At 48.3% G+C, this 18,786-nt stretch overlaps 7 protein-coding genes across 7 annotated transcripts; 4 read left to right on the forward strand and 3 right to left on the reverse strand.

The window, feature by feature from the left end:
* Positions 1-4,915: 4,915 nt before the first annotated feature.
* Positions 4,916-6,886, forward strand: PV05_09926 (uncharacterized protein; the record flags this gene model as incomplete). The annotated part of the gene is made up of 5 exons (XM_013456313.1): positions 4,916-5,036; positions 5,093-5,143; positions 5,190-5,489; positions 5,614-5,791; positions 5,843-6,886. 5 exons carry the CDS (start codon positions 4,916-4,918, stop codon positions 6,756-6,758), a joined length of 1,566 nt encoding a protein of 521 aa, XP_013311767.1. The 3' UTR covers positions 6,759-6,886.
* A 334-nt stretch (positions 6,887-7,220) lies between these two features.
* PV05_09927 (uncharacterized protein) lies at positions 7,221-8,415 on the reverse strand (the record flags this gene model as incomplete). Its single annotated transcript, XM_013456314.1, has 2 exons — positions 7,221-7,834; positions 7,896-8,415. 2 exons carry the CDS (start codon positions 8,413-8,415, stop codon positions 7,221-7,223), a joined length of 1,134 nt encoding a protein of 377 aa, XP_013311768.1.
* A 1,029-nt stretch (positions 8,416-9,444) lies between these two features.
* Positions 9,445-10,369, reverse strand: PV05_09928 (uncharacterized protein). The gene has a single exon (XM_013456315.1). It carries the CDS (start codon positions 10,290-10,292, stop codon positions 9,672-9,674), a length of 621 nt encoding a protein of 206 aa, XP_013311769.1. The 5' UTR covers positions 10,293-10,369; the 3' UTR covers positions 9,445-9,671.
* A 242-nt stretch (positions 10,370-10,611) lies between these two features.
* On the forward strand, positions 10,612-11,894 carry PV05_09929 (uncharacterized protein). The gene has a single exon (XM_013456316.1). It carries the CDS (start codon positions 10,882-10,884, stop codon positions 11,890-11,892), a length of 1,011 nt encoding a protein of 336 aa, XP_013311770.1. The 5' UTR covers positions 10,612-10,881; the 3' UTR covers positions 11,893-11,894.
* Positions 11,895-12,220: 326 nt separating this feature from the next.
* PV05_09930 (acyl-CoA thioesterase II) lies at positions 12,221-13,434 on the forward strand (the record flags this gene model as incomplete). The annotated part of the gene is made up of 4 exons (XM_013456317.1): positions 12,221-12,316; positions 12,405-12,837; positions 12,945-13,330; positions 13,399-13,434. Exons 1-4 carry the CDS (start codon positions 12,242-12,244, stop codon positions 13,432-13,434), a joined length of 930 nt encoding a protein of 309 aa, XP_013311771.1. The 5' UTR covers positions 12,221-12,241.
* A 47-nt stretch (positions 13,435-13,481) lies between these two features.
* PV05_09931 (uncharacterized protein) lies at positions 13,482-15,312 on the reverse strand (the record flags this gene model as incomplete). The annotated part of the gene is made up of 2 exons (XM_013456318.1): positions 13,482-14,393; positions 14,441-15,312. 2 exons carry the CDS (start codon positions 15,310-15,312, stop codon positions 13,577-13,579), a joined length of 1,689 nt encoding a protein of 562 aa, XP_013311772.1. The 3' UTR covers positions 13,482-13,576.
* A 465-nt stretch (positions 15,313-15,777) lies between these two features.
* PV05_09932 (thioredoxin) lies at positions 15,778-17,219 on the forward strand. The gene is made up of 2 exons (XM_013456319.1): positions 15,778-16,512; positions 16,563-17,219. Exons 1-2 carry the CDS (start codon positions 15,999-16,001, stop codon positions 17,003-17,005), a joined length of 957 nt encoding a protein of 318 aa, XP_013311773.1. The 5' UTR covers positions 15,778-15,998; the 3' UTR covers positions 17,006-17,219.
* The last annotated feature ends 1,567 nt before the right edge of the window (positions 17,220-18,786 follow it).

Consider the following 18,786-nt stretch of genomic DNA (forward strand, 5'->3'; position numbering starts at 1 on the left):
AGAAATAGCGCCTTAATATATACTACACCCGAGATTACTACTCTCGCGGTTATAGATATTAAGCTAATAGAACGATAAAAATAAGAGATTATTAAATTAAGATATAATGATAAGCTAGTAGGTTACCTAGGGATCGAGAAGACAATCGAACTAGTTATAAGAAACTTTACCTAGAAAGGACTACGAAAGGATATAATAGAGTATATTAAAAACTACGATATATACTATAAAGCTAAATACGTAAGATATAAACTATATAGACTACTTTAGACACTAGAAATCGCTAGTAAAGTATAGTTAACCGTTACACTCGACTTTATCGTTAAGCTATCGAAGTCTAAAGAGTCCCTTATAGATATAGAATTCGATAGTATCTTAGTTATAAACGATACTCTAACTAAGTATACGTACTTCGTACTATACAAGGAAGTATCCACGGCAGAAGAACTAGTATATATATTCTATAAAATTATTGTCGTACAATATAGAATACTAAAAGAAATACGCTTAGATCGAGACAAACTATTTACTTTATAATTTTGGCAATTACTTATAGATTTAACGGGAATACACTAAAAACTATTAATAGTATATTACTTATAGTTAGATAGATAAATAGAAAGAACCAACCAAACATTGGAACAATATCTACGATATTACGTTAATTTTTAATAGGATAATTAGATAGAGCTATTACTTATTGTATAGTTTACTTTTAACAATAGTATATCAATTACGGGAATATTATTATTCTATACAAATTACGGGAGACACCTAAATATTAACAATAACCTAAGAGGATTTAAATCAATTGTAAAGAAAGCGTAGATATTAGTTAATAGACTTAGAGAACTATATAGAATACTATAAAAACAGTTAAAGAAAATCGTAGAAAAAACAATAAAACAAGCCAATAAGAGAAGATCTAAGGGACTAGACCTTCGAGAGGGAGACTTAGTCTATATTATTAGAAAAAACATAAAAATATAACGACTATTAGATAAACTTGATTACACTAAGATTGGACCCTATAAAATTAAAAAGAAACTTAGACCAATAATATTTAAATTGGAACTATCTAGGAGAATAAATATTTACTCAGTATTCTATAAATTACTTTTTAAGAAAGCACTACTAAACATTAAACTCGGATCGGTGCTAATATATAAAGAAATCTAGGAACTACTATATAACGTTGAGAGGATAGTAGACTTCTAAACTAAAAGACAACGAAGGTACTACCTAATTAAGTAGTTAAGGTATAAAGAAGAAGAAAATACTTAGGAACCCGAGGAAAACCTTATCTAGGGACTTATAAAAAAGTACCACCAATAGAATCTAATAGGGAAGACTAGTCAACGTCCGAAGGCTTCGGCTATACGTTAGGATCGGTAAAGGCCACTTCCGCGTCTTCGGGCTAGTCCTTTAGAACTTCTAACGCCATTATTTTACGACGAAGTATCCTATAAGATTTATCCTCTAATTTAGATAGATCCTCGTTAAATTTCTTATTACTCTCTTCAAGTAAGGAGATCTCTTAATCTAGGGATAATATAGTCTACTAGGCCTCGATAAGGGCGCTATAGGCTAATACTCGCTTTTCGCGGAGACAGTTAATCTTCTAGCGCTTAGCGCGGGACTTTAGCCGCAATCGCTTCTTTTATTTAACTATCTTACGGAATTTCTCTAGAGAGAAGGAACCGTTATAGTCTACATTCTTTTTTAAACAATAGGAATACTTGATCGATAGCTCCTTCGAGAAGTAATATAGTTTACCTAAGTTGGCGTAGTTCGAATAGGCGACTATTGCGATAGATTACTCGAACTCGATAGCTAGGGTAAGGTTAAGGCGGCGTTAGGTGGAAGACTACTTCGGATGTCTACGATGGGGACGCGATATGGTTAGCTATAAGAAAGGAAGAGAGTTAGGATATATAGAACGGGGGATAGCTTACGTTTATATACATTAAGGATAACGATAGGTTCTAAGGAGGGGAAAGTATTACGAATTAGCCTACGACTAGGAAGAGGCCGTGACGCCGTACTACGTAGGACGGGGAGAGGAAAGAGTGCCGAAGAGATAGCCTCGTCCCGAGTAAGGCTGGGTTATATAATACTGATCTATTGATCTAGTGCTCTATTGGCTCTAGGAGTAGAGTAAGTAGAGCAATAGATTATATAGATTATACGACTATATATACGAGGTCGTTTTATAGCTTTACTACGTAGTCAACTTCGTTCACGATTATACCTATACATTTTGGATATCGATCAGCTTCGCTCTAGTATAGCGACTTGCTTATATACTCGTGCTCTTATAGACATACACTCTATACTTCCCACTTGCCAAGGAACCCTTGTCTCGTGACACCTTATCGTAGAGCGATTTATAATATAGACCTAACTTTTTAAGATAATTAGGATATAAAGAGAAAATTTTATATATAGTAAAAAAAATATATTAACTAATTTATTAAAGTTATTTAAGTTTAGCGGCGACTCGCTTCTTTATCTTTTATATCCTTTAGTAGTAGGCTTTAATAGAGCGTCTCTCTTAGTCGTCTTAATATATTAGTTAAGATAGTATTAGCGATAACTAAATCAGAATCAAGCAGGAGAATTAACGTCTAACGAGCCGTAGGTCCTAACGTTATCTTATTGGCGGCGCCCTTGAATGACTAGATAGCGAAAGGCGTCACTAGCCTTCACCAAGACAATGAGCTTGCAAGGGAGCATTGAGACCTTCTTTCGAGGTAGCCACTGGGGTTGTACCTCAAATGTATATAGGCACAGAGAATTTGCGATAGGGTTCAGGCAACCTTGTCTAGCGTGTGTCGGAAGGCTTCCAAGGCCCCGACGCCGCGACCAAGCAAATGCGGACGCGGCCTTCTGAAAGCTCAGAACATCGAACGGCAGTGTGCCTCATGTGTCTCGACGTAGTACGACCCGTTTTGCCTTTCCGAACAGCCGCGACACGGTATTCGAGAGCAGTCAGCTATATTACCCGTGCAGGCTATGGCTAGCAGTACGCTATCGTCTATTTTATCCTACTGATTTGAAATGTACAGCAGCAGACGACTGCTCTACACAGAATACCTCTTTCCTAAAGCTTAGGGTGCAGTAATATTCCTCCTATTTCTCCATGGAAATAATCACTATATACTATCGTACGTCCATTAAATTTAAGCCCTACCGTGACCGCGGATAATTGGCCCTACACGCGTACGCCGATAAATACCACTTTACGCAGCGGCGAACCGTAACCTCTCCAAAATCTATTTCCGTTCTCGGACCTAAGTAGGCTCGCTATTTAACGTGATCTATAACTAAACTATTCTATACAGTAGCTATATAATTCTAAGCACTAGATAATTAAGCTATAAGTATTATCTACTATCCTTAAATCTTATAAACTTTTAGTTATAAACGAGAAAATTCTTTTCTACTTTATTATAGTTTATTTTCCTTTATCTAAGATAATCGCTATTTAACTTAAAATAAATAGACTAGCTTTCTAATTTAATCGAGAATCGTTATATTTAAAGTTTTAACTAGAATATTTAATATTGAAAATACTAAGTTACTTATTATATCTTTCTAAAAAAAATTATAATAAACTTAAAGTTTACGTTAATTAGAATAATAGTTTCTAAATATAATAATTTAATTAATGAATAAACTTATTAAATATAAGGGCGTACCTTCTATCTCCGCATCTTTCAGTTTCAACAACTTGCCATTGATGGTGTCGTATCCTATGAAATTGTCCTTGTCGATCTTGTATTGACTAGACTGGGATGAGGTGCTGCTGTTGGTCCCAACGCGAGGTGAAGGGCTCCCATGTGTGAGCTGGCCATGAAGGGACTTAGCGCGAGCCATGAAGATGAGAATAAGGCCGGATTATAGTCACAGTTACAATGCGCTCTGTGCTTCAACATGAAGCGTGCCGGAAGACGAACTCGACACCTTTTAAACGTCGGGGGCAGAGCCGAGGGGGGACAACAATCTCGGGCGGCAGATCATGCCTCGTGTTGCTGCATACTATGTGGCACATTCGCGACCAGGGGAAGGAATGGCATTTGCGGCCATGGCTGACTGGTCCGTGGAGAAAGTACACGACCTATGAGTCTGCTGATAAGGCTTATATCTGGTGCCAGACAACGCCATGATGGTCGTGAACAGTTTGAGCAAGGGGCCCTGGTTGGCTGAATCACGAAGCTGAACTGAATCACCCACGACATTATTACAAAAGGCTTAGACTTTGTGTAACGTGGCTCTAGATGGTGATTGAACGTGTGCTCCATTTGTGGAGGCTGTGCACAAGCCTCCTGCACATATCACAGGGTTCTGATCTCAGCCTGACTCGACCTGTCCCTCACGACATTCTTACAACACAATCAGGCACCTACCTGTCGGTCATGAAACCTTCTTCAGACATCATATGTTAGCATTCCGATACTGACAATTTGCGCCCCTGTCCATCAACAGATACACTGTAGGTCGTTTGTGGAGGAGACAGCTGGTGGGAACAAGACCATAAATACCTCAGCCTGACGACGACCACATGCTTGTTTAGCCAGCCGCCTGCTATGCGGAGTGTGGTCACACAGCTTGTTCCCAGTCATCAGACTGGTTCCAACCGGGCCTCACCATGATCTGCGGGCCCTTGAATTGGTCCTCGTGGGCCGGTAGCCATGCGATGTTTGCGCAGTCTTTCACAATCTGCGAAAAGGCTGTCATTCAGCCACCATGAGCTGGGTCCGATGCAGCTGCCTTGTTGAGATTTGTGCAGTGTCTATCAATCTCCCTACCCTGAAAGATGCTAGGGTCTATGCTCCCCTCACGGCGTAGGGCTCTGAGGCTGAAATTTCCTCACGCGGCGATGGCACTATATTGCTGGTTCGCCCCAACAGCCATGCTGCTGGGAAATATTTGCTTCTTGCTTGACGTGCCGCTACAAAATGGAGGGTTTCAGCCGACGCACTACATCGGACAGCCGCGCCTCACTTGCTCTAGCGGATTCAGTCCCGGCAGCCGTAAGTGAGGCCTCTGAGCCAGTAGCGCCGCCAACAGGGGGCTCCCAACGGACCAGATAACTCGACCGACGACTCTGCCTGGGCGAAGAAACTCCTGCTCTCATTTGGTACGTCTGAAACTGAGCTGAGAGACATCTCATTGACCACTCGCAGACGGCGGCGGTATCAGGAGGCTTTCCAGCCTCTTTATCTTGAAAGAATTGATGGTGCAAATCCAAATGATCGAGCTCGAAGATGATGTCAACCCTGCTACGCACAGCTTCTGTCCATTGGAATATAGGCCTCCCAGAGTCAACGCTGAGCCCATTGCTAATGGGAACGGGAGGAGGAGTTTGAGTCTTCCGCTAATGCCGAGGATTAGTCCTAGTGATGAACCACAAACAGGAGTGGACCGGAATACACATATCTGCCATGCCACTACTTCGACTTCATTGCCGGCACATCGACTGGAGGGTGAGCTGCTGTACCTCTGCTGTGGGACGAACTAACAGAGCAAGGTTGATCGCCATGATGCTTGGGAGGCTTCGCATGACTGTCGGTCATTGCATCGAGGAGTATATATTGCTGGGCGCCGAAGTATTCGGCAAGCCAAGGACATTCTGCGCCAGATCTCCGCTCTACTGGAACAGAGGCAAATACCACTCTGGCAACGTCGAAAAGGTCGTCAACCACGTTGCCGAAAAGTATAATCCCTCTGTCCAGACGCCGGGATGGGCCAGAATCACCCTCAACTGTCCAGAGACACTCTGCAAAACGTAAGCCCTCCAGAAGCGAAACCTTCATTGGAAAGAAGTTTACGTCTTTAGCATGGTCTTTGCTACTCAAGAGGACGACATGCGGCCTTATATATTTCGCTCATACGATCACAAATTGAAGACGACATCGGCTTTTCACTACAACCCCGGCGGCGCTGACACGAATCCCATGTCCGTTGTGGGAAGAGCAACCTCCGCTGCTCCAGGATATTTCAATCCGTTTCCAATTGGCAACAAGACTTTTCTGGACGGCGGGCTCGTTGCGAACAATCCAACCCATTATGCATACCACGAAGTCAGGCTCCTGCAGAACAACAGACCTCCAATGTTTGTCTTGAGTATCGGGACTGGAAAAAAGAACAAGCGGTCCTTCAAAAGTCTCGAAAGGTTCTTCCCACACTGGGCTCCGTTCATTTCTCTGGAGCTGAACAATAAGATTGCCAAGTCCGAGTCGGCGCACGATCAAAAGCGGGAACAGCTAGATCAGCGGCCAACATGGGAGGCTTTCGAATACGCTAGGTTGACCGTCACCACCGACTTTGGTCTGGGATGGATGAAACTCGAGGAATGGAAGAGGAAGGCCTTGTCAAGAACACGTGCCAGGGACGCTCAACTGACAGCTCGGGAGTTCAAACACGACAGGGAGTACTCACGGGAGAAACGATCGAAACACCACGATACGGTGGAGTTTCTTGAAATCAGGACAAGGCTATACCTATCCCAGGACGGCGTCAAAAATCAATTGCAACGCCTTGCCAGATCCCTGGTGGAGACCAGGGGACAGCGGAGCAAGACATGGAAGTGGGAGCACTTTGCCACAGGAGACACCTGGCAATGTCCAATTCGCAGTGACGACGGCTGCAATGGTGACAGATTCAATACCCAGAGGGACTTGGAACGCCATCTTGCCAAGAAACATGGGGAGGGCCCGCACAGGGCCACCAGAGAATGTGTGATCCCGTATTGAATTGACCACATTTCTCCAGTCCGCTATTGATGGTATAAGCGCATGTGTATATGTCGGCAAAAGACAAATGTGTTTATGGAAGCATTTCCACTGGCAAGGCCTGAAGCGCGAGGGAAACATGGAATAGGTGAAGTTGTCATCCCTGTGAATACGCAAAAGATACAACCTTAATCCAAATTACATTGTTGAAGGAATCCTCACTCACACTCTGCGCCTATATCTTTCCGGGAAATAATGTAATCCAATGTTTAGGAACGCGACACCTGGGTCGTACACCGTGCAATGCAAGCGGTGTTTGCATCGGGTCTGCGGGCACATGCCAGAAAGAGGACCGAGGCACAGGCATTAAGACACCGACATCAATTGGTATGACTTGTGGTGGCCGTCGACGCAGGTCTTTCACTGCCCGCTCTTTATGTGGGATGATTATTGCACCTACCAGCCTGCAGCCTGTCTGCCAGGTTACACAGGAAGCAAATGCGGCTGGCTCAACATCTCCCATCTCCAATCCTCCTCCTGCGGCAGAGCCTTCCTCAATCTCTGCGTCATCGGATGTGTATGCCTATAGCCCAATTGGCCCTTGACCTGGCGTTGTCCGACGTTCCGCTCCTCGTACTTGGGCTCTTCGCCGTCCTCGAACAACTCACAAAGTGGCTTGACATTCACGTCTGTCGAAGGCGACATGAAGAAGGGCAACGAAAACCTAGGCTTGTCGATCTTGCCAAACACCCTGTGCACGGTGGCGGGCCAGCGCCCATTCGTCCACGCCTCGACGTAGTTCCCCGTGTTTACCACAAAAGTGTATAGGACGGGTGGTGCTGGGATCCAGATGCCGTTTGCATTCAGGACCTGCAGACCAGGCACATCGTTCTGCAGGAGGAGAGTGACGACGCCGAAGTCGGCATGCGGAAAGAGCAGCTCCATGGGCTCTGAGTCGGTGGCTTGGACGGGGTAATACTGCGTCGTGATATCCGCCAGGGGCGTGCGGAAGTATTGGTCCAACGCTGTCTCGGGGAGTCCCAAGGCCAGAGCAAAGATCTGGATGAGCTTCTTGGCGAAAGGGTAGACTTCGAGGTCTGCTACATGTCAGCTTACTAGTACAATGTTGTCCCACATGGACATCAAGAAGGTGCTTACAATAGTCGTAAATAGCCTTGCGGAACTCGGGTAATGTGTCGTCGGGCCATTGATTCAACGGAATACTCCCATCAGGCGCAGTGCTGATATGGTGTTGCTCAGGGTCGCTGTAGTCATTGCCCATTGAGTACGACTCGCGAAGGACTCCATTGGGACCGACTGTCTGTCGAGGTTGCCATCCTTTGGCTTCGTTGCTCTTGTTGCAGTCGATCAGCTGCTTGATCTCATCCGGTTGACCGAAGAACTTCTCGATCACATCAAAAGCGCGGTCGATGATTGCGTGTGATACAGGTGCGTTCTTTGCGTAAAAGAAGCCGACATTTCGAGCGGCATGGCCCACCTCTGCCGCTAGGCTCTGGCGGGCTTCGAGCGATCGAGATAGGAGTTCTGAGAAGTCAATGACGGGAATCTTCTCAAAGGTTTCCTTCGCGTCGGCACCTGTCAGGATCGGGCGCGATCGGTGGAAACCACCAGAATTGTAGTACACTCTGTTAGGGTCTCGTTCGCTTCCGTCCCCCATGGTCAATCTCGCTGAAGGTGCTTTTGATGGTAAGACTGGAACGAGGTTCGCTTGCGGGTAGCAGTATAACTGTGAGAGACAGTCTCCTAGACTGTTGCAAGGCGTTCAAAAGGAAGTAGTCACGACTATGTATTCGTAGGAAATGATCTGCTTCGACAGAGATCGTAGAGATAAGGAAATTGAAGCCGTGAGATGTGGAAGGGTTCCTCGTTATCTGAGCTCACAAGAACTGTCCTTCCCTATCGGTCAACTCCGAGCACGGTCGATCGAGTTCTGGACCTGCCTTCATCGAGTGGAATGCACAATATGGTGAGTCCCAAACTATGCGGCTGAAAGGGCTCTGTTATCCGTTGAGGATATTGACAATGCGCCCATCGTTGGCAGCAAGTGGTACTGTGCGATTCGGGAATCATGAGAAATGACCACCCTTCCGGCGAGAAAGACAGAGCAGCCTGAGACGGCTCTGATGCGAAGGCTAATTGCCTGACAAGGACCAGTCCTGAGGACCAAGGTGGCCAAGTAAATTGATGTCGGTCTGCGGTATCCCCAGACTTCAGAACGAGGGTGCAAATGCTTGTCAAAAGCTTGGCTCTCATGATGGCCCAGGAGAGAGAATGGCGGCTAACTCCTTGTAGCATATTCTCAGTGTGAATTTTGCTGCGGGAACCTCTGTTGCTTGGAGGATAGGAAGGATGAGGCCGGACTCAGACCCGCGTCGGCCAGGATTGCACGGTGCGCTCACCTGTTCTCTGGATTGGACTGAAGACTTGAGGACGTCTTCTCAAGACGAGCAAGGATTTCTATCAAATGATTGTAGCGCGGTTAGCACTCCAAGGGCCAAGCTTGCGGTTGCAGGGTGTGGACACGAGTAAGTGGGCCGATACGGGCCGATATAGCGATGATGGATGGCGTCCAACATTACCTACCTTCTCATCTGCCAAGAAACATACATGGACAGTTATCAGTGAAAAGTCAAGGCGTTCAAATATGCCTCAGAAGCGGTGACTGCCCACCCAACCACAGACTTTAAGAGAGCGAGGGAGGTGGTTGGGTGGAGTAGTGGTTCGCAGATATCATAGTCATGTAGGCGAGGTGTGCAAAGAGGACCGATCAAGGTCGACACCAGCAGATCCAGCAGCAACTGCTTCGAGTATATGTACAGGAAAGCTAGGCGGGTAGATAGACAGCAGGGCAAGCAAGACTTTATTTCATATCGTCGTCGTTATTGCAATCCTAATAATGAGGCCGCTGGGTGCTCAAGCCCCGAGCTCCTGTAAAATTTCGCGCAATTCGCCTAGGCTTCCTGGTCTCTCACTGTATAATGCAGCAATCAAGCTCGAGTCGATGTTTGGAAACTCCTTTTGCAGTTGTGCCTGAATGCGGTCGGCTTCGCTCTGGGGCGCGTTCGCTTCGTACTGTTGCATATGCTCAACTTGCTCTGCACGGTCCCCTTGACCCGCCAACATCTGATCCACGTCAGAATGCTGAGCACCTTGCGATGGAGCCGTTTGCTGTCGCTGTTGGTTTGGCTGAGAAGGATACTGAGACTCGGACTGAGGTTGAGAAGGGTTGGACTGGTAGTAGGATTGGGCTGCACCCTGAGATGCATTCGAGCGGAAGGGACTGCCCTGACTTTGGGCATCTTGCCAAGGGTTGTTTGAAGCCATTGTATTGTGCTGGCGCGATTGAGGTACGATTTGCTGAACGCGTCCGACTCGACCGTCGGTCAGTTTCACCTTGATCCCTCGAGGATGATTGTGACGAGTGAGGAGCTGAGAAACAGTGCCTTGAACTTGTCGGCCGGTCTTTTGGTCTGCTTTCAATATTATTGAGACTGCAAGACCTGGTCTGATCTGAGAGAATTGCGTGACGGGCATTAAATGTAGGTATGAAAGCGTGCCTGTGGGCTGAAGTTTGATAGTCGCAGGCTGCACAATTCAAGAAAGGAATGACCACGTGAATGACGTCCTGAGTGGCGGTGACTGCCGTCTGACAGTGTCAATACCGCATATATACGCATACGCACGTGACTTTTTTGTGGCGAGTTGTTGTGCTCTATTATGTCTGACAAGAACTTTTCTAGTGGCAAGGCTGCATCAGCGGACGAGGCTGCGCTAAACTCGATGAGCTCCTCTCGCCACGAAACTTGGTCGACTCGTCGACAAGCCATTGACTGCGTGTCTCGACCTTGTTTTCGTCTTACGTAGACACATTATACACTGTGTGAACGGCACCACCAGACCGTTGCGACTCTCCGCTCATATGGCATCGTGTCTATGTAAGTGTCAATGGAACCCTTCATTGTCTCACGGACTTCCCAGGTTCGGAGATGACCGTAGCTGTCAATCCTAGTAAATCGAGGTTTGCTTGACATTGACTTCCTTCCTTTGCTAGTCTGGACAGACTTCCTGTTTCTCAAGTGTATTCCACGAATGCTCCAGTGCAGTGATCCAGGGAAACATCAGCATGAAGGGAAAGGCACGAGTGTTTGTGATCGGCCCTGGCTTCATTGGGCATAACATCATTGAGATTCTCGTCGAAGAAGGATACAGTGTGCACGCCTTGACACGACGAGAGCAGCATGCAGAAGCTATCCGAAACTCCGGAGCAGCCCCAGTGATGGGTCAACTGAGTGATCTCGACCTCATTGAAGAACAGAGCTCGAAAAGCGACATCATCTTCCAGGTCGCCACTGGTGATAATTTACCTCTCGAAGAAGTTATCCTAAACGGCGTCAAGAGACGTGCCAAACAGGGCAAGGCGACAATGTACATTCATACAAGTGGCGCGAAGGTCTTTGACGATGGTGCTAGAGGAATGTTCAAGTCCGAGAGGATATACTACGACGACAAGCGCGAAGATATGGACAGTGTTCCGGACAACGCTCCACATCGAGACGTGGACCTGGCCCTGGTGCGTGCTCAAGAAGAATTGCAAGAACATCTCCGCCTGGCTATTGTCCTTCCGCCTGAAGTCTATGGATACGATTCGAAGCACGATAGGCTGTCAATGATGATTCCAAACCTCACACGGTTCGCCATCAAGCATGGCTATGCTCCTGTCATAGGAAAAGGCCTGTCCGTGGAGACGCAGGTACATGCTATGGACCTCGCCCGGGGCTATGTGGCTGTTTTGCATTTCCTGGAACATGCCAATCAGGAAGAGGTGCTAGCCAACCCTTACTGGCTTTGCGAGAACGGCGAGGAGTTCTCGTGGAAAGAAGCGGCCGAGGTCATGGGCCAAGCATTGTACAAGGCAGGGAAGATCAAGGACCCAACTCCCAAAAACCCGCCCAGAGAGCTATATTCTGAACTATGTGGCCAGAAGACAGAGAGCTACATGGGTCTTAATTGTCGAGCTAGAGCTGTGCGACTGAGAAACCTTGGCTGGCAGGCCCGCGAAAAGGGCATATGGGCGTCTTACTTGCAGGATGAGTTACCTGTCATCCTGAAGCAAGTGGACAGAAATGTGACCTAGAGAGGAATAGTATTGATTCGAGTAAATTCAGCCCTGCGAGCGTCGTCTTCCGTAACAGGGTTGGTAGAGTGCGTCCGGGTCCAACAACAAACACATAACGTTATATGTGCCTTAAGCCGGGCTAAAGCTGAAATGGTAAAAGCCGCCCTTCGGCATCCCTCGATATCACAGCCTCGGCTTACTGTAAGCTCGACAGCCCAACACCTCAACGGCGGAGGGATAATTGGAGACGAGGGGTCCCGCAAAGTGGGAGTGTTATACCCAAGGCACCTTCCATCTTAGTTGTTTGAGGCATCTTTCCCGCTTCCAGTGAGCAGCCGTTATAATTGCCTGTTCCATACTGGTAAGGATGGGCCGAGACGATGGTCCCACGACCAAGGAGCTTGACTTCGAGGCGCATATCGAACTGACGCAGATCGGACCGGTAAGCCATCCATTCATTGCTCGGACAGACGGACGACAGGGCATGCCACCTAGTACCTTCCGCACACGAGTCTGATGTCCAGAGTTAGGATACGTTCACCAACATCCACCAACCATGGCTCTTCCACATCACATTCACCGTGCCCGGCCCGCTGATGATGGCCGAGGCCGCCGCCGCCGCCTACAAAACGGTCCCGGACGACTTCATGCTAGACACCCTACAAACGCACTTCATGCTTGCCCCGGACAGCAAAAAGCCACTGGTCTACAGAGTGCAGCGTCTCAGTCAGGGGCGCCGCTTCGCCGTCCGGCTCGTGAACCTCGAGCAGGACGGAAGAATCTGTGTGACGATAACGACCAGCTTCATGAGCGGCGCCTCCTGGACCGGTCGGGCCATGACGCACTCGGAATCGATGAGGACGACGCGACGAATCCCCGACATCACGCTCGATGACTTTGAAGAGAACCGCTCGCATCTAGGACCCTTCATGAAGTTCGAGAGACTTCCGCATGTCCAGCAAGGTCAGAAACCCCCCAGATGAAACGGCCCCTCCCTGAAACCCCGTGAAGGCTTTGGGGCACGAGATGGATGATGGCTGACGGCTGCTGACTGTTGACAATGTTACTAGTAGTCCCGCCGGATGAGAGCACAACCATGGCGCCTGTTGTCGCGAAGATCGATCCTCCAATCAAGGCACCGGCGGGAACCCTCGCGCACCTGCTCGGCATGATATATCTCTCCGACTACCATGTCATGGACTGTCCATTGGCCATCCACGAGGCGGACTTTGGCTTGTTCGCTATCGGAGATCACACGAGGACGAGGACGTCTTCGGGTATGAAGATCATGACCAGTCTGAATCATACAGTCCACTTTCACGCCCATGATGGCTTCAGGGCCGACGAGCTGGTCTATGTCGAGGCGACGAGTCCGTGGGCCAAAGATGGGAGGGCGCTGATTCATTCCAAGATGTTCAGCCACAATGGCTTGCTGATTGCTACTTGCGTTCAAGAGGTCAGTATCAGGAACATCTGGCTCTATCGTGCAACTGCTTTGAAAAAGCTGCTGACCTCGCTTAACAGGCGTTCTATGTGTTTAAGGATGCTGCGAAGCTTTAGTACCTTCGTGATAAATATCAATGTGCAAAGGAATCCGAGATAGACACGGAGCCAGAAAATACAAAGAGGATGGCCTCGGCCGCAGCTCCCTCAAAACGCTCAGTTGACGCCGCAGCTCGAGGTGACCAGGCAGTAAACTTGACTAAAACAAAACACTTCCCGTCCCACCGTATGATTTCTCGGGGAGGATGCTCTCGCAAGCCAGATTCCAGAACGACTTGCCCACTCCTTCACACTCATCGCCTTCAAACCACAGGAATCTCCCGCAGATGTCTCTTACTAGACCCCATGCGCTAGGTTTGTGTTTTACGTCCGCCTTTGTGGTCATCTTCACGAACCGCGACGTCAACGTAATGCCTCCCTGATCTGCTTCCGTGGACGGTGTTGAACCCGGATCCTCATCTCCATCATGGTGGCCTAGCATGCCGCCAAGAAGAGAGCTCCAGAGGAGTAAACCAGACCATTCGTCCCAGAGGTCGAGTTGACTGCAATCATCGAGAGCGGTCAATAATCTCGTTGCGACCTTGATGTGACTCCCCGAGAAAACTGGTATGGGGAAGAGGACAAGTAGCATATATGCCAGAACGCTGTAGCGAATCGCTTCGTAGATGGCCGTTTCTGGGTCGAGAGGCACGTTCATGGCGGCGGGTGGGAGTGAAAGGAGATCATGTGAAATGCTATTCCGGGCCCAAACAATGTGTGCCAATGAAGGTGCCTGTGGATGACGATCAGTGTACATTGAGAAACCGATCGTTATTGTGCGTATGGTCTGAATCATGGAGAACAGGGACGACGAAGTGAAGGTACTGTGCAGGGAGTCGAAGCCCTTGCATAAATCATTACGAACTGCTGAAAGTGGTGCTATAGGATGAGGCCAGCTAGACATGACAAGGCTGGTAGGCGTGAGAAGTGGGAAGGACGGTTTGGAGAGATGGCTGAATGAGATGAAGATGCCGCTCCTAGACAACGATCAGTATACCTGAGACGATAAAAGAAAGCGGCGTACAATTCTAGGGCGTTTGCTAAACCAGGTATCTTCACCGCATGGAGGCCGCCTTTTCGTTCGATGAGTGGTGCGATGGCGTGGTAGTGCGCCAGCTCCCACCTGATAGTCCCGTAATAATCAAAGTTCTGCGCAGTGGCTAGAAGGCTTTTTGGCGCCTTTCCAGGCGGTTCTAGTTGCTCACCATTTCCATGGGCTGCCAGGGTGATCATGGACAGGAGCAAGTCGTCCGAAGGCTCGCCCTTCAGGGCTTTGATCTCCTCATTGACAGCTTTGATGGCTTGAAACTTGTATGATAGCCTCAGCATCTTGTTCTCTCTCGGAACGTCCATACCGGTGTGAGCGTACGCGTTGTGTGTGGCCCCCGCAAAGATTATAGTATAGAATGATGCTGGACTGACCATGGCAGATGAGAAGACAGCGTGTTTGATGTTGGCCACCGAGGCATTAGTTTTGGAGGTGGAGAATACGGGCCATTGATAGGAGGCTGCGTGATCTAGCATCTCCAGAACATAGTGAGGCTGATCTCCGGGGACGGCAACATTGAATGGATCCAGCTGGCCCGCGCCCAAGTCCAATATGGCGAGCGAAGATTTGTTGTTTTCCTCGTCGTCACTGGCAGAAGTATTGCTGCGGGGTAACAAGGGACGACGCGAAGATGATTGCAATTGTCGAATATGTCTGCTGCTCTTGCCTTTCGGCAGCTGTGTTGGCGCGTCTGGTCGGGCGAGTCTTTGGAATTTCACCCTCCTGTGGTACTCCAGAGCAGCATGCTTGTGCTGGGTGATGCCAGGCTCCTCGACAAATGATGTTGAACCTGAAGATGACGGTTTGTAAGCAACAAAAAGAACATTCGTACACGGTATCGGTGCCATTTGGGTCGCCCTTCTCAAATGGTGGGAAAAGAACAGACCGAACACGAAAGGTACTTGTTAGGCGATCCTCAGAAGCCGGTCCGTCATGGCGCATGACAAGAATATTGACTCGACGACATAAAAATGAAGCAGGACAATATCAAAAAGCCACGAGATACGACAGAAGATAAATGGCAACACCTTACGTTACGTTGAGTAGACTCGATTTGGCAGTGCCAACCTGCTGCCGTGGCCACACGATGGCTTATGCATCTTTGCCGCGAAGATTCCTGGGGTGTGGGAGGCACAGATGTCGGCAATGGCTGACAAAGTAAGAAGCTGAGAAGCGGTATGGTGCAGAAAAGGAGATGAATATGATTCGGTGAGATTTGAGGTTCGCATGCCGTTGGGCTGAAGGTGCGCAGTCTGGCCAAGACCAATAGCATGTCGTCTGCTGCCACAGGCATTGACTAAGCCATGCATCTTCTTGAATGGCTTCATCATCCTGGTCGTGCCCTGTCCATCTCGTAAGGTGCGCGAACCTTTCTGCTTTGGCTAATACTATCGTCACTTTCCTCAACGCTTGGTGATCAGATCAGTTAGTATTCTTCACTCTCCCGGAGGAACGGTAGGCGTCAGAGCAATTGTCACCTAGCTACTTTCGCTACACCCCCCGGTTTCCCTTCCATCCTACTACGACCGCCATCATGTCCAAAACAGTCCACATCGAGTCCACTGCGCAGTTTTCTGCCCTCCTTTCCTCCTCCACTATCGTTGTCGCCGATTTCTATGCCGACTGGTGCGGCCCTTGTCGCCAGATTGCGCCCATCTACGAACAACTGTCTGCCCAGTTGTCGCGACCAAACAAGATCACCTTCGCGAAGGTTAACACCGATCAGCAGGTAGACCTTGCTAGGTCCTATGGCGTCAAGGCAATGCCCACGTTCATGATCTTCAAGAATGCGCGACGGATCGAGTTCATCGAGGGTGCAGACCCGAAAAGACTGTCGGAGGTGGTGAAGAACCTAGCAAACGAGGCAAACAAGATGGAAACAGAAGAAGCTGGCGAAAGTTCAAGTGGCGGTACATGGGTTGGCGCAGAACTACCTCGAGGATACGTGGATATCACTGACCAGGTCGACTTCCTGGGCCTGGAGTTGCTGAATTGGGATTCGTCTCACGGAAATGCCAGAAAATTGATCAGCGGCGACAAGCCACGAGGTGAGTGCTTGTCTCTTGGGAAGTCTGAGATCAGACACTGACAGGTCTAGGTACACCAGAAGCCAAAGTGGACTTTGTGCAAAGCGACTCGGACGAGCAATTGATGATCTACATCCCCTTCCAATCTACCGTCAAGATCCACTCAATACACCTCACTTCCCTCCCAGACAACACTGACGACGACGAGTCCCCAAGCAGACCGAAGCTCATCAAACTCTTCACCAACAAACCTCACATCCTCGGTTTTGACGAAGCTGACGGCGCACCAGCAACACAGGAAGTCACATTGTCAGAAAATGACTGGAATTCTAAGACAGGCACTGCGAAAATCGATCTCCGGATCGTCAAATTCCAGAATGTTTCCAGCTTGGTGATGTTCGTTGTAGAGAGCGAGGGAGACAACGAAAAGGTCAGATTGGACCGGATAAGGATCATTGGCGAGACCGGAGAGAAGAGAGGTGGCAAGATCGAGAAGATCGCATCCGATGACTGATTGCTCAATACTGGAGACATGACCATGAGATATGAGAGATGATTGCATTCAGAACAAGAGAGAAGACAAAAGCCATAGATTAGGGGATACAGTTGATACGAAAAGTCCAAAGAGATAGCCTGCTGCTCTAGCAATCATGGGCTTGATATCCATCATGCTCGCCAGATGAAGCCAAAAGTTCCGACCCTTGCGCGAATACAAGCATTCTCTCCCCCGACACTTTCACCGTGGAGATTGCACACATTCAAGTCATGTTCCGTAAGAAAATCTGTCCGACCCCACGCGTTTACAAGCGCAGAAACACTCGACGAGCCGGAATTCCAGCCTCGGTAAACTGGTGCTCTCGCCGAGGAGATCGGTTGCAATTGTTTTGCTCTGTGCTGCCACTGACACTTGGACTCGCTATTGAGGATTTGAAAGTCGGCCAAGCAACACAGGGGTAATAAATTGGTGGCAGCGCCGCACGAAGAAAGAGAAAAGAGAAAGTGAGAATTGTTGTTGGAAATAGAAAAATTGTCGGCGCCAGGCACAGATGGCGGTAAGCCTATTTCGGAATGGCTTGCTTTTGAGGCTTGGCGATATCGAAAATTTTGGACGACAAGCCATAAAGTTGCCTGCTTGGTTCGATTTTAAAAAGATCACATAAATGAGGCTTGTGATGAACTACAACAATAATAACGATAGGAAGAGAATGATTGCTGGCTTTTCTCATTCCGGCTGACCGGGATGCAGGAAACAGTATGATCTCAAATTTTGACGAAGATTCTGAAGCCAACTATTTTTTCCATCTCATATTGTTCACTTACTCCTCCATGCTATGGTGGCAGTCCATGCCTTTTCAAAGAATTCTGAAATATTCTGCCCGGGTCTTGTGGGCAGAGGTGTGTTGGCTCTGGGAATTCCCATATAACTCAACCCTTATCAGCGGGGCGAGATGCTACGGCTGCTCGATGAGAATTGTTCAATGCACAACTCAGTCTACTTGACCCCTTCTTTCCCCTTAGATTTCAGCGGCATCTCAACCGGGGCCACGTCAAGAACATTGTCCCAAGCTCCTTTCCGGTAGGCAATGCTGGAGATATTGGCAATCGATATCCCAAATAGGTATGATCTTCCAGTCCGATTGGCATCATTTGGCCATGCAGCGACTTCTTGTTTACATGTTCGTGACCGCGCGGAAACATATTGAATGAGGTCGCACTTGGCCACAAAACCTCATCACACATCCCGAGCGATTGCGAGAATAGAGAACCAGGCGAACTGGGTTCTGAAGAAAAAAAGCCGCGGTCAAGTTCATTACCTCCACCACTGTCCAACAATAAATGACCTTGTTTGAGAAGAAGATTCAAAAGTCTGGTACTTAAGAGGAACGCATGTTGGAAGGAGTGAAGACAGGTAGGCCATCTCACTCGACGTTGATCCAGAATCCCGTGACTATGAATTCGCTGTTCCAATTTTCAAAGGTGAAGTACCCTGAGCAGTGTTCTCGCCAACAAGTAGATGGCAGTGTCTTCACAGTAGGATTCACATTCGCCTACCAAATTAGCATATGCTGCATATAACAACGTTGACTTGGGGCTCGGTGCCATGACTGGCACAAACTGTGACGAGATCAACCTGATACACCCATTTTCATAGAGCGCCTGTGCTTGGTCAGTGCACTCAACATCGATTGCCTCCTAGACTTAGTAAGGCGTTACGATCAGGGAGGAACGTGCACGCTGGCACGGACCGCCACCCTCGCGGCTGCCTTCGTGTTGCTGGTGGCTCGTGTGATCCTA

Source organism: Exophiala xenobiotica (assembly GCF_000835505.1).
Source record: "Exophiala xenobiotica strain CBS 118157 unplaced genomic scaffold supercont1.6, whole genome shotgun sequence".
In the NCBI taxonomy this organism is placed as follows: domain Eukaryota; kingdom Fungi; phylum Ascomycota; class Eurotiomycetes; order Chaetothyriales; family Herpotrichiellaceae; genus Exophiala; species Exophiala xenobiotica.